The following is a 15,686-nucleotide window of genomic DNA, read 5'->3' on the forward strand; positions in this document are numbered from 1 at the left end:
CCTGGAGGTCTTTAGATAACAGCTATGCCCTAAACCCCTCCAAACACCTGTAAAAAAATGGCTCTAGACAATAGCTACCAGGATTTTGATAGGGTGGTAGATATGAAAAGACTAATGAGTGATGGAGACAGGGGGAGAACCTGGAAGAGGCAAGGTGGAGAAAGGAGTATTCCAACTCCCCTGCCTTGACCAGCGAGCCAAGGTGAATGAGCGAAGGTGCAGCCAGTACTGGAAAGGGTGGCTAGGGAGGCTGTTTCCTCAGGGGAGAGACCAGGTTTCAGTAATAGCTAGGAGATGGAAAGGACTGGGAGAGGAAAAGATTTAGGATCAAAAGAGGCTTGCTGCCTATGGAAGACGCATTCCAGAAGGGACAATGAAAGGGGTGGGTAGGTAGTTGGTTAGAATTTTGGGATGGGAGAGTAGAGGGGGATGGGAATAAGAAGTGGGAGGGGGAATGGGGTTTAGATGATGACCCACAGGAGTTCAGAATAAATAGAAATATTACTATACAATAAGAAATGAAGAACAGGATGAATGCAGGGAAAGGTGAACTTGCACTTTTTTAATGCAAGCTGAAGTAAGCAGGATCAATACACGCAATGACTACAACAACATAACTACCACCAAATCAAAACTGAAAACTGCACAATTATAATGACCACGCTTGGCCCTAAAGGAGAGATATAAGAAGACAACTTTTCCCTTAATTCCCCAACTTCTTTGAAGAGGCAGAACACAATAGTTATGATATTGGTAAATTTTTATGATATTTATGATATATTTATTTATTATGGTAATTCAAAAAAAATTTTGGTTAGTTTTGCTGAATTTTTTTTCTTCCTCTTTTAAAAATTCTTTATTATAAAGGATGATTCTCTGGAAGTGAGTAGAGAAAAGAATACTATGGGAAATGGAGGTAATTAAAAATGTAAAGAATGAAAGACATCAATAAGAATGCAATTTAATTCAAAAAGTTATGATAGACAAAAATAATGTTAATATTATAAGAATACTCTATGCAGCCTAGACAGAGAGCGGCCTGACGCAAACAAGCAAGGACTAATTTATTTTTTGTATCTCCTTGAAGCGCTGTGGAGCTCAGTGTCACTGGCTAACAGAGCCAGAATGCTACTAATAGTTTGCTTACTTTAATATGATCTGAAGATGGAAGCTATTAAACCTGGAATAACTAATGAATTCTAATAAGAACAATCCCGAAGCTGTCCTTGCAAGCAACAGTAGGAGAGTGCGCTCCTGATGAAATATCACTATTTGTAATGCCTCATGGGAGAATCTCAACAGGGAAAACTATTCTGCAGCAAGCCATAGTCTCTCTTCCTCCCTTAAAATGATAGGAAACAGGAAAAAGGAAGTTGTCCCTGGTGGTCTAGAAAGAATGCTGGAAGGGAAGCGTCAGAAGACCTGAGTTCTGATCCTCATTCTGCCACTACCTAGCTTTGTGACACTGGGCAAGTCACTTTTCTCATGTTTGATTAGTTAGATGAGCTCAGATATCTTTAAAAAGCTCTTTTAAATGGAGACAATTAAAGTGGGTTCACTAAGCTTTGCTTATTTTATACTTCGTGTCTGGGTTCCAGTTTCTCCACATCAATTTCATTTTTTGGTAATGGACTGTTAATTTGTGAAGTGTAAGAGGCCAACAAAAGAACTGGCAATAAAATATGTGTCAGTGGGTCTCCAATGTGACTATTCAGTAGTGCATATCACAGCCCATCCAGGCCTTCTTCACTACGTCATTTGTGCCATGCCCTCCCGCAATTCCTTTATAAAGGATCTATGCAGCTTGTTAGAAATCTTCTAAGTCTCTTAACATTCTGTGACAAGGCAGCACTTAGGCCGTCCATCTTGTTATATGATATACATGACCAGTAACATCTCCTTTGTGTGATCAAACATTTCCTGGATGTAAAGTTTTAGATCAATTCTTGTATGCATATAATTATTAGTGATAAGCTGAAACCTATGTACACCTGTGCCTTTCCACTGCTTGAGTTACCTGCAATTCTGCTTTTTTTTTTTGTGGAGGCTATAGTGTGTTTCATGATCTGCAGTAGTAAAGGCCAAGAAAAAATGCAAGAATCCCCATACATTTTTAACCAACTGGCAGTTCAGAGCTGATGTGCTGAAATTTCCCATAAGAATGTGAATATAAAAGCTCACAGGCTGGGTTCTCTCTGAATCAAAGGTGCTCACAGTTTATGTCAACAGGAGAAAAAAAGGTATCACCAACTTGTGTTACACATTTCTTGGACTGCAGTTGGGGTATTTTATCATTGCATTTTCTGCCTGAGTAAGAAACTTCTCATTGATAGGCTATTTTTTCAAATAGAGTCCCCTCATTCATTTGCAACTTCATCTCAGAATCATGTACTTCACTCATTAATCCACAGTAATGTAGGCTAAGAAGGTTCAAGATAGTGCCTACCATCTCTGGAGCACTTTTTCCTCTTCCTTCAAAAGTGGCCTAATCAGAATTGGATAGGATGCTAAAAGGGCCAAAGATCAACGAATAAACAAGGGACACATGGAGGAATTAGGACTGAAGAAGCAGAATGTATTTTCTTTACCTGGTCACGATCTCCGGCAAAACAGCAGCTTTTCATGGTACATGAGTTGAAATAACCTTGGTTGTCAAACTGGAACACGGGTAGGCGGGAATGGATATCATACAGAACGGGAGGCAGGCGGCGCCGAAGGGCCAGCAGCTGGGTTCCATTGCTGTTGAACCGGACACTCATTGCACTTTGGAGGGACAAGTTACCACCATAGCGTAAGAGGGAGCTGAAACATAAAACAAAACAGGAAAAACATTAGACGTTGTTGATGTCCTCATCAACATGATGTCTAAAGAAGAACCTATGATCATTTCTACATAGCAAATGCCTAAGAATTTTCTGTGAAAGCCTTAAAAGGAAATTCAATAAAGTGCTATTTCTATGAGTTGAACTAGGAGAAACTGTGGTGAAGCCAAAAATATCTCCTGGATGGCCCTAGGCTCTAGGGTGTTGCAGAATGAGTGCTGGATTTAGAATCAGAAAACTTGGTTTCAAATCCCAGCTGTGACACTCAATATCTGCGTGACCCTGAGCAAATCACTTTACTTCTCTGAGGGCCAGGTGCCTCCACCATAACTGATGGAAATGGACTAGATGATCCCAACATCTCTGAATCTATATTCCTACCTGACTATACTATGCCTTGCTTCTTAACTTCCATTTCATATTTGGGAGATGAATAACAGAAAAGGGGCATCTAACATCCAAGGAGAACAGGAATGCCCTTGTGTTCTGGTTCACTGATAAATCAGTGAAAAAAATCAGTGAAAAAAAAATGCATATATGGGATAATATATATAATAATTAATATAATATATATATATATATATATAATAAGAGAATATGGGATAATCAATGTCCAATTTAACTGGTTAATAATAATGGATATATTTGCCCTCCTCCCATTAGAAATTTAATAACCATCATTAAAAACAACACACATTACTTGATCAAATGAAAACAACATCTTTATTATGTAAGAAAAATAGAGAAAAAAGTATGGCATAGAGAGCTAGCCTCAGAGGTGGAAAATCCAAGTTCAAGGCCTCTCTTTTACTTCTACTAGTTGTGTGACAGTCAGACATTTAAATCTCTTGGTGTTCCCAGGCAACTAGAAGTTACAGACGAGTTGCCAATCGTCATCAGTGGAAGCAGTTTTCACACTAAGAGTTCCTCACACTGGTGAAATCATAGCCCTGAGCCAAAATATCAAATCCAATCCAGGATAATCAATCAATCAACAATCATTTATTAAGAGCCAGGCACTGGGGACTAAGACAAAGAATGAAACCATCTCTACACAAGAGGAGTTTATATTCCAATCAGAAAGACAACAAGAACACACATTAAGTATTTATGGAATTTATAAAAGCAAGGTTTTTAGAGGCTTTAAGAGCTCAACAGAAATTACATTTGATCCTAGAGGCAACAGAAATCTACTTGGAGTTTTCTGAGGAATAACATGGTGAGCTTGGTGCTTAAGGAAAACTATTTTGACAAGAGTATAGAAGATGGACTAGAGGGGTGAGAAATTTGGGGTAGGGAAATCAGTTAAGAGGCTGCATGCGAGAGGTGAAAGGGCTTGAACTAAGGCGACGGCTGTGTGAGTGGGCACAAAGAAAGGGTCAGAAGTGAGAGGCAGAAATGTCAAGATTTTCTCTGGATACATGGTGTACGGGAAAGGAAGGAGTTAAGGATAACACCAAGATTATGCACCTGGAAAACCAGAACAATGTGGTGCCTTTGGAAGAAATAAAGAGGTCTGAGGGGCAGCTAGGTGGCACGGTAGATAGAGCTCCAGCCTCGGACTCAGGAGGCCCTGAGTTCAAATCCAGCCTCAGACACAGGACACTTACTAGCAGTGTGACCCTGGGCAAGTCCCTTAATTCCTACTGCCTCACTAAAAAGGAAAAAAACAGTTTGAGAGAGGTGAGGGTTTAGGGGAAGGACAAGGAGCTCAGTTTTGGACATGTTAAGTTTGAGATGTCTTCAGTCTAGTTTAAAATGTCCAACAGGCAATTGGTGATGTAGAACTGAGCACTGGGTTTAGAGGTAATGGGCCTGGCTCACAAGGGGGCTGGAACAGGTGACCTTTAAGGTCTCTTCTAGCACTAATATCTTACAAACACAATAAACTTAAAAATACTAAGTTACAGAGCATGTCTTTATATTCTTATGCAAGGAGCTTATTTATTCATACATTGGAAAAGAATAATCTACCACTACAAATTTCCAACTACTCTAAACTTATGACTGTTAATATATTAAGTTCCAACTAAATAAGAATAATCCTCTATACTACATATGGACTATCAATTTCTGCCACATTTAAAATTTTTCAATATAATTAACATTAAAACTATCACAAATATAACTTTGTCGAAGTGATTTCTGAAGGGATCTTCAAGGTCCTTCAGTGATCAGCATCATCATTATGAAAATGAATTACTGCTGTATAATTCTATACCCACACCCTCTTAGATCATTTGACCTTTTTGTATGTGTGGTATCTGGATTAATCAGAGTTTATTGTATTTTGGAAGGATGATATAGGCCATCTTTCTTCACCACATAAAGACTGAGAAAAACAAATGCTTGGTACTGTCACACAGGCAGAAAAAAGTACTTTTCTGTGAAGAAATAAATCAGCTTAGGAAGAATATTCATGCTCCTTTCATTAGGTAGCAGAAAGGAACAGGAAAAAAACTAGCATTTAATAAAATCTTCCACAATCCATACATAAAGAAACCCAGTTTTTCAGATGGGATGTGAGCAGTTTGGTTTCTAAAAGGAGACACAAAAGAACTTTTGCATCAATAAAAAGAGTTGTCATTCCCATGCAGATAATTTGCATGTTCTTCATCCAAATTCTAAAAGAGAACTTGTTCTATTTCCCACCACACCCTACCTTGTTCCCAGCTTCCAAATTACAACCATCCTTCCCAGTTACCTAGGCTCAAACCTTTGTGTCAACTTGCACTCCTCATTCACACTCACCCCCAAAATCAAATCTATCGTTTTCTTGACTTTTCTACCTTCAGAATATACAACCATCTATCCTGGTGCAAGCTGAAATCACTATTCACCTGGATTAAAATAGCCCTTTTGTTAATGTGTTGGCCTCAAGTCTCTTCCCACCGATACTTCATCCTCTGCTCAAAAGGGTAAGCTTGACCATATCAAACACTGGCTCCTCTTACTAACATCTTCGTAATACTCTGAATAATAAACTCTCTCCTCTTACTAACAGACTCCAATGGAAAACTTCTGGGTTATGTGACCAACAATATGGAGGCCTAGGTATTTTCTGTGAACCTCAAGACCTCTCAAACCTCTCCAAAATGGTCATTATATGTGAGAAATAAAGCAGTTTCAGCTGTCTCTATGGTCTACTGCCCCAGTAATTCAAATAATGTAAAAACATGATGAACCATTAGCAAATAAACCCAATATCTTCTAACTCCTAATGAGCACTCAATCAACATGCACCCCTCATTCAAGCTCCCACCAACAAGACTGTAAATACCAACAAGCAGTCTTTACCTTAGAACTTAGCTTTTCACTCCAGCCCCCCCCCCCCCCCCCCGTGCTTTGGAGATCCAAAGTCCAAAGTGCAGACATTTGCTCAGGCTGCCAATAGCAGTAAAGCAGTATTCTGCGCCACCGAGGAACACACATGGGGTTGTGTGGCATTCTATTAAGCTTGAGAAAAAGACAGGGTCTGTCCTTTACCCTTAGAAGTCAGCTGGGCCAAAGACCTAGACTAGTAAACTGTGAACTGTCCAGTATAGGAAGAGACTTTAGGATCCAGCCCCTAGAGAAAGCACCATCAGTGGGGAGGGAGTCAGAAAATGAGTAGTTGTGGACAATAAGGAAAAAAAAGACTAAAAATTACCAATGATCTTGGGAGGACGAATACTCAAAGACCTTAAGCACAAGCACACAAACCAATATGGAAGACATTAACAACAGAAAGAAATATGGCCTCCAGATTCAGTAAAAGAGTTCAGAAATTTATGAATAAATACTATAAGATAAAGGAAAATGATTCAATGCCTGATGAGGCAGACGATCATGCGGATTCTGAAGAAAGCATGGGACCACACAGCATACTATTCCCTGAATGGTTAAAAACAAATATGAATGTGAGCAGAATTTATGGCCTGCACAGCAGAAATAACTGGCAGAATGGAAACATGTGAACTCACAGTGACAAAGAAACAAAAGGGAGGATATCTGATTGGGAATGCAAACACACAGAAGTGAAGGACTAACTGGAAAAAGAGAAGAAAAATCAATAAAACTAAATAAATAAAACTAAAAGAAAGCACGTTCTCCATACAAGCAAAATGTATTGATCTCAAAGAAAGAATGCATAGCAATAACTTAAGAATTATAGGTCTCCCAGAACATGACAAGTCATAAAACCTGAACACCATAATGCACGAAATAATACAAAACTGCTCAGAACTTCTGAACACAGAAAGCCAATTGCCAATCAGAAGAATCCATGTCGCCTCCAGAAAAAAAAATCAAGACTGCATACTCCAAGATACACAGTGGTTAAATTTAACTATTCCATTGAGATAGATGCAAAAAAAAGCTTGACAAATTACAAATTCCGTTAAAAACATTAGAAAGCATAGTAATAGAGCTTTCCATAAAATGATAAGCAGTATATTTAAAACCAAGAGCAAACATTATCTGTAATGGGGATTAGCTAGAAATCTTTCTAATAAGATCAGTTTTCAATGAAGAAAGGATGTCTGTTATCACTATTGTATTAGAAATGTTACTCACAGCAATAAAATAAAAGAAATTGAAGGAATAAGTATAAGTAAAAAAGAAACAAAACTATCACTTTATGATGATATAATGGTTTGCTTAGAGAACCCTAGACAGTCAACTAAAAACTAATTAAAACCTCAGCAAAGTTGCAAGATACAAAATAAATATAAACACATCATCAGCATGTTAAAAACAAACAACACTGAGAAACAACAAATTTTACATGCAACCAGAAAGACCATCAAATACAAAGGAGAGGAAATTAAAATAACACAAGACTATTCTGAACTCACTAGAAAATGCAAGAGGGAACAGAATAATATGTTCCAAAGCACAATGGAACTCAAGATACAGCCCAGGTTGACGTACCTGAAAATCTGAGCCTGATCATAAATGAAAAAAGATGGACATTCAATAATAAAGAGAGATTCAAAACATTTGTGGAAAGAAAACCACACTCAAAGAGACTATTTACTTCCCCAATACCCTAGACAACAGAAATATAAGGGTATGCACAACAATGCAGGATGATAAAAATATAATAACAGAAAGATCATGAAGAGACTTCTTTCTAAATGCACATAGGAGACAAGCATGAAAGCAGAACTTAGACCGAAGTGAGGGTGGTGAAACAGGCCCGAAATATCATGCAAATAAATGATAAAAAATAAACCTCAAAATTCCCAATCCAGAGGTGAATCAATGGTTTTTCTTTGTTTATCTTTTTTTTTTTTGTGAGACTAAATTACAAAATGAGACGGTACATAAAAAGGCGGAGGGGAGGAAGAAGATAGAAGGGAATATGGAATGTAACCTAATCAAGTCAAAGATTAGCAATGAAGGGAAAGTAACTTCTGCGAGCATTCAGGAAGAGAGTCTACAGGAAAATGAGTGAGGAGGCAAAAAATGAGAGACAGAGAAAAAAATCTTTTCGGTGGTGGGAGAGAGTACTGCGGATGAATGCTCCTCCTGTGGAAGAAGAGAGTTACTCTATAAAGGAAAATAGGGTCTTTACAATAGGTTTTATCGGCAGGATTTGGTGCTTAGAAAAACCACTTAGTCTATCTACCTCAGGTGAAAAGGAAATCAGAACTCCGGGAAAAACTGACACCCAGAGGAACACGGATTCAGGAAGAGATTTTGAGGCAAATGAGAGGGCAAAGGTCAATAATGAACTACACAATCAGGGACAAAGGAAAAGAATCCTACCATGGGGCAATATCCACCCTATCACCTACAGGAATCAGTATTTTTAACCGTAAAACACCAGGGTAAAAAGGGAAACCAGGGGGTAAGATCTATAAGGCAAGAAAATGTTCAAGAAGACAGAACTCAAATAACAACCTCATAATACAGAGAATAAAAGACTAAATAAATATAAGGACCATCAATCAAAGAATAAAAGTCTAGAATAGAAAGGAAGATAAATAATGAAGAAAATGAGGGAAGGAAGGAGAATCCTACTTGATTACTGAGAGGGAAAAAGGCAGGGAAGAATTAAACAAGTCGATAAAAGCAAGCAAGAAAAAGGAACTAATAAGCAAAACTAAAAAATGGGACAAATGAAAGAAATATAAACTTATCTCTCATAAGTTTAAATATTCAACAATCCAATAAAATGAAAAATGAGTGACAGATTGGATATGAAAACAAAATCCCACAATCCGCTGTTTACAAGAAACACATTTAAAAAACAAAGAATTAAACAGAATTAAAATGAAAGGCTAGAAAACATTTTACTATTGTCAAATAGATCAACAAAATCAAGGGCTGCAATCATGCTATCAGACAAAGCAAAAGCAAACATTCAAACTGCAAAAAAGGGATTAACAGGGAAACTGCATTATGCTGAAAGGAAACTTAAAAACAAATAAATTTAAAAAACTGAACTTATAAGCCCTGAATGCTGAGCATTAAATTCATAAAGGAAACATTAATCGAGCTATAGTGACAGGAGATTTCAATATCCTTTCAGTTTTGTATAAGTCTAACTGAAAAATAAACTAAAGGGAAAATACAGAATTAAACTGCTAGGGAAACTATAGTTAAAAGACTATACAACTTCTAAATGGGACTGTAATATATATTTTATATATGTATGTTTTATACATGTGGATGTATATGTATACACATAAAATATACATATTGACCATGTATTAGGGCACAGAGATATTGTAAAAAAAAGCAAAAAGACAGAAATAGTAAATACATTCTTTACAGACATACTAAAAAGAGTAACTGATTCAGAAACCACAAAATGAAGACTCAGACCCAATGGAGACAACTAATAAACCCCACTGACCATCACCTCCAGGATCAAATATAAAATCCTCTGCTTGCATTCTAAAGGCCTTCGTAATCTGGTTCCTTCACACCTTTCCAGCCTTTTACACATGCTCTCATTTACACACTTTCAGTCACACCAGTCTTCCTACAGTTCTTTGAACATGACATTTCATTCCCTGATTCCATGCCATGGTTGTCCCTGACTTCCACACCTGAAATGCTTATTTCTTCTCCCTCTGCTTCCTGGTTTTCTTCATTTGAGGCTCAGTTCAACTTCCTCCTCATGCAGGAGGCCTTTCCCAATCATCTAATCCTATCCTCCCCCTTCTCTTTTCTGCCCACTCTCCCTTCTCTCTCTCTTTTTGAAAGCAAGGACCATATTTTTGTTTTTCTTTGAATCCCCAGCCACCAGGCACAGTAGCTAACATACAGTAAGAGCTTAAGAACTACCAGCATGTTGACTGACTGAAAAGAACACCTTGATACCCCTTTGGCATGCGAACAGTTCAGTGGCTGAAAGTGGAAGAGAACTTTCATTTAATAAAAATTATAAAATGGGGGCAGCTAGGTGGCATAGTGGATACAGCACTGGCCCTGGAGTCAGGAGGACCTGAGTTCAAATCCGGCCTCAGACACATAACACTCACTAGCTGTGTGACCCTGGGCAAGTCACTTAACCCCAACTGCCTCACCAAAAAAAAAAAAAATTATAAAATGTAAGTGTGAAGAGACAGTTTTCAGAGACCCAAAATCTGCTGGGCATTATGGTCCTTCAGCTCATTGTTATATAACTGTTTGGGCTTTAGAGACTAAAACTAACAAAATGGCAAATAACTTCTAATACTATGGGGGGAAGAAATAAGGACTGTTGGAAATTGGAGCTCATAGATTTTCATCTCATAATGGAAAGGTGAGTCACTAAGGATCAGGAGGCACTGATGTGGGTCTCTGAAGGTTGGAGTGGTCAAGGTGAGGCAGGAGTGGACAATTGCAGACTGTGTAGGAAAACAAGGCAGGAGGGAGCCAGCAGACAAGAAGGCTTTAGCTGCTAGCTCCTGCCTGGCCCCTCTGGGGCCATCTATAGGGTGAGAGAAGTGAAACTTGGTTGTCTGTTGTTACTCTCTCCTATTCTTTCTGATATGAGAGGGAAATGAAAAAGGGGGGGGGAAATAAAAGGTTCTGAAGCTGATTTGTTGTTGAATTCCCTGGGATGACAACTGGTTGGTGAGTAGAAGAGCTGGCTGGGCTTATCCGCACTGCCCAGAAAGCCAGCCTGATGACCTTGGCAGTTCTTTGTTTTAAAGGGAACTGCTGCAGATGTAACAGTATAATGCTGACTCAATGACTGTTTAAGGGTGAGTGTTAGTTAAGAGAGTCACGGCATCATCAATTTCTGAGTAGAGGTAGATTGGCCCAGCAGTAGAGTGGGGAGGAGCGACTAAGCAGAGAAGAGAAGCAGCTTCACGTAGTGCAAATGTTCCTAAATGAATCAATAATACACAACCAGCCGTCGGCCGTGTACCCACTCTTCTCACCCAGTGTGCTGGAGGGGAGAACATGGCTGAAGTTTATATGGGAACTGTGATACATCGATTACTTCTGCACCACCTACACTGAATACCTGGTAACTTCATTTTAGTGACTAGCTTTGCTTTGAGCAGAGTGGCGGCTTGAGAGTAACTGCGATGAGTAGGGATATTGTACTTCCTTACAACATCATTCCTTCTGGTTACTTGGGAGAATCTGAGTGTAACAAGATCACAGAAGGCAGTTTGCATTGGATTACTTATAGTTTTCTACTAGAGATTACAATTCAAATTCTTTATATAGCATTCCAGCATCCCAGTCATCTCAACAAAGATGATTCACTGATCAATATGTTGATACCCGATTTCTGCCCTGAGTTTCAGTCTCACATTGTCAACCACTGACCATTTCAAAATGAATGTCCCTGAGACATCTCAAACTCATCATATTCAAAACCGAGCTTTTTATCTACATACCCAAACCCACCCCCTCAAATGTGTATAACACATTAAACACTTATTGATCCATTGAAGAATCTCGTCCTTCCATCTCATACTACTCTTTTCCAAATACTTTGATCAAGCCACCTTAGACAACTCACTACCCCCATAAAAGAACCACTTTTATTGCTTTCATAACTTTGCTCGTGTAATTTCACATACCTATTAATCAAGAAACATTTATGAAATGCTTACTACGTCAGGCACTATACTAAGCACTGAGGACACAAAGAAAAGCAAAAGGTAGTGCCCTGCCCTAGCGGAGCTCATGATCTAATTGTGGAAACAACAGGCAAAAACTATGTTCAAACAAAGCTACATGTAGAATAAAAAGGAAGTAATCTACAGAGAGAAGGCACTACAACTAAGAGGAGCTGGGAAAGGCTTCCTACAGAAGATAAGATTTCAGCTGAGACTTAAAGAACTGTGGGAAGTGAGGAGGCAGAGGAGGAAGAGCATTCCAGGCACGGGGGCCAGCCAGTGAAAACGCTCAAAGCTGAGGGAAGAGCACCTCATATTTAAGGAACAGTAAGGAAGGCAGTGCATGGAGGCAGGGAGGTAAAAATGTAGGAGGAGGGCCGGGTTATGAAGGGCTTTCAGTGCCAGAGGATTTTATATTTAATCCTGGAAATGACAGGGAGGTGCTGGAGTTTACGGAGTAAGGGAATGACATGGTTAGGTCTGAGATTTAGGAAAAGGACTTTGGCAGCTGAGTGGAGAATGGACTACAATGGGGAGAGACTGGTGGCAAGTACACCCTAGTCTAGAGGTGGGATGAGGGCCTGTATGGGGGGGGGTGGCATTATTAGAAGAGAGACAGGAGGCATATTCAGAAGATTTTGCAAAGTTTGAACTTTGAAACTGACTGGAGTTGGCAACAGACTGGATATGGGAGATTTGAGAGAGTGAAGGGTTGAAAATGAATACTAGGTTGTGAGCCTAAAGGACTGGGAGGATGATGGTGTCAGCAATAATATGCAAATCTGGAAGGAGGAACATAACACAAAGGGGGAAGATAATGGGTTCAAGTTTGGAACATGCTCAATTTTATTTCTCCCCCCCCTTTTTTTTTTAAGGCAATTGGGGTTAAGTGACTTGCCCAGGGTCACACAGCTAGTAAGTGTCAAGTGTTTGGTCTGAGGCCACATTTGAACTCGGGTCCTCCTGACTCTAGGGCCAGTGCTCTATCCACTGTGCCACTTAGCCGCCCCAGGAACATGCTAAATTTTAGATGTCTCTGGGACATCTGGTTTGAAAAGTCCAACAGGAGTTGGAAATGCAAGACTGGAGGTCAGCAGAAAGGTTAGGGCTAGATAAGCAGTTGTGAGAATCATCAGCATAGAGACAACTGGATCTGATAAAGTCACCAAGTGAAAGCCTAGATGGAGAAGAGAAACAGTACAGAACCCTGTGGGGGTGACTTGGATGAAGATCCAAAAAAAGAGACTGAGAAGGACTGCTCAGATAGGCAGGAAAACCAGGAGACAGCAGTGTCTGGGGAACCTAGAGAAAAACAGTATCAAGAAGAAAAAGGTGACTGACAGTGTTAAAAGGCTGCAGAGAAGTTAAGAGGGATGAGAATTATTATCATGATTAGGAGACAATTAGTAACTTTGGAGAGAGCAGTTTCAGATGAACAATGAGATCAGAAGCATTGTAGATGGCCATCTCAAGGAATTTAGCCACAAATGGCAGGAAAGACATGGTACCAAAGTTAGCAGGGATGGAAGGTTCAAGTGAGGTTTTTGAGGATGGGAGACATGGGAGTGTTTGGAGGCAGCAGGGAAGCAGCCAGTAGAGTGGGAGAAATTGAAGATAAATGAGAGCGGGATGATGTGAAAAGGGCAATCTCCTGGAGAAGACAGGATAGAAGGGGATCATCTGTACATATAAACAGATTAGCCTTGGCAAGAAGAAGGGCCACCTCTTCGTGTGAGATGGGTGAAGGAGTAGATAGTGGTAGAAAGTATATAAGTGATATGAGCAGAAGGGAGAAAGGGGAGCTCTCAGACAACGGTCTTAATTTTTTCAGTAAAAATAAGGTAAAGTTCTCATTTGGGAGGCTGGGGGAAGGGGAGCCATAAGAGGTCTGAAAAGGCATAAAAAAATTTGGGAGAGCTGCTGTGGAGAGTGGGATTGTGAGTTAATTACAGAGGTGTAGGAGAATTGATTAGCAGCAGTTAGGGCCCAGTTGAGGTTACATAACAAATCTGTAGTGGACCCCATCAGAATAGTTGCAAGATTTTCTCCACCTTCGTTCAGCAGCCCAAGTGTAGAAGCAAAGGCAATAGCTAAAAAAACAGTCCTTACCACTAAAGAATTACATTCTAATGGAGGAGACACAGATCAATCTGCAGTTCTCCTAGTATGATCTGAGGAATCTGGGAGTCCAGGATACCAGAAAAGGGGGTTTGTGAAGTCAAAATTATTTTTATAATACAAAAGCATTATTTGCCTATAAAACAGTCCTGCCTTTTCCACTTACATATTTGTGTGAGACTAAACTTTCTACAAAAACAACATACAGCAATAGATTGAATACAGAAGTCAATATGACAATCCAGCTATTTTCTATTAAGATAGATATTAATGAAATTGGCAAAAACATGCAAAACAATGCCACTCTGCTCATCAGTTATTTTTGTTTTCGGAAGTAGTTATTTTTCTTTTCTTTTCTTTTCTTTAAGGCAATTGGGGTTAAGTGACTTGCCTAGGGTCACACAGCTAGGAAAGTAGTTTTTTTTCCATAAAAATGTTATTTCTGTTAATGTGTAATGGGTCTACTATTACTTTTAATGAACTAAGAAATAAATATTTTTTTTTAATTATCAATTTTAATTTATAATATGATAAACATCAACAGATACAACCAACATAAACAAAAGCTCTTTGGAATCATCAGTTATTTTTAAGAGAATAAAGGGTCTTGAGAACAAAAAAAGTTTGAAATAATTAGGTACAAATAATATATATAAAGAGTGGATATTAGGTACAAACAAGATATGTAAAGAGTAGATAGAAAGTAGCAGCCTGAGTGACTGGGAAAAGGCTGTAGAAGGTTGCACTGAAGTTAAGTCTTAAATGAAGCCGAGAGTCAAAGAGGCGCAGCATTTCGGGCAGACAACAGCCACTGTAAATGCATGGAGACTGGAGATGAAGTTATCGTGTGCAAGAACAGCAAGGAGGCTGGTATGGCTGAATGGTAGGGTATGCACGTGAAAGGAAGCAACGTACAAGAATACTGGGAAGGTGTTGAGGTTGTGAAGATCTTTAAAAGTCAAACAAAGGAGTTTATATTTCATCCTGGAGGTGCCAGGGATTGGTCACTCGAGTTTAGAGGGAAGGGACTAGGGGAGAGAGGAGAGAAAAGATCAGATCAAAGCTTTAAAAAAATCACTTTGGCAGCTGAATGAAGGATGGGTTGAAGTTGGAAAGAGACTTAAGGCTGGCAGACCCACCAGAAAGCTATTATAATCCAAGTGAGTGGTGATGAGGACCTGTATCAGGGTGGACAGTTGTATGAGCATATAGAAGATGTCATGAAGGTAGAACTGATTCCCTTTTGATATGGAAAAACCTCTGAGCTAGTCTTTCCCTACCATGCCACCTACTTCTTAGCTATGCCCCCTTCTCCAACCTAGTAGCCCTTCTCTTGTACCCTGTACCTTCCATGACATAACTTGCGCCCTTATCTACAACCTTTGATTCTACAGCAGGAAATAGCTGATTGACAGTTCCCTGACTGTGACTTCAGGAGTGAGAACTCATGATTGTTTTCTTTCAGGACTTGCCAGAACAGGATCCTTCCCCTGATGATATAACAAATAAGTTACTCTGAATCACAGAGCTGTCATAATTCCCTGAACTGCCCTCAAAAATGGACCCAGGAGTCCCAAAGAGAACTTAATGTTGCTATGTACCAAGTCCTAGGTACAATCTCTACTAGATTATTGTAACCTCCAACTTCCTGACATGGTCGGAACACTATCCTGTTCAGGGCTGTCTGGTA

At 39.3% G+C, this 15,686-nt stretch overlaps 1 protein-coding gene across 1 annotated transcript in view; it reads right to left on the reverse strand.

Annotated features, from left to right (window-relative positions):
• Positions 1-15,686, reverse strand: part of DCAF5 (DDB1 and CUL4 associated factor 5) — a 139,875-nt gene that overhangs the window by 49,085 nt on the left and 75,104 nt on the right. Inside the window, exon 6 of the mRNA XM_021004647.2 lies at positions 2,589-2,802. Coding sequence (XP_020860306.1) covers positions 2,589-2,802 — 214 coding nt within the window. The remainder of the gene's footprint in view (positions 1-2,588; positions 2,803-15,686) is intronic.

This window comes from Phascolarctos cinereus, unplaced genomic scaffold (assembly GCF_003287225.1).
Source record: "Phascolarctos cinereus isolate Bilbo 61053 unplaced genomic scaffold, phaCin_HiC Scaffold_3;HRSCAF=262, whole genome shotgun sequence".
NCBI classification, from domain to species: domain Eukaryota; kingdom Metazoa; phylum Chordata; class Mammalia; order Diprotodontia; family Phascolarctidae; genus Phascolarctos; species Phascolarctos cinereus.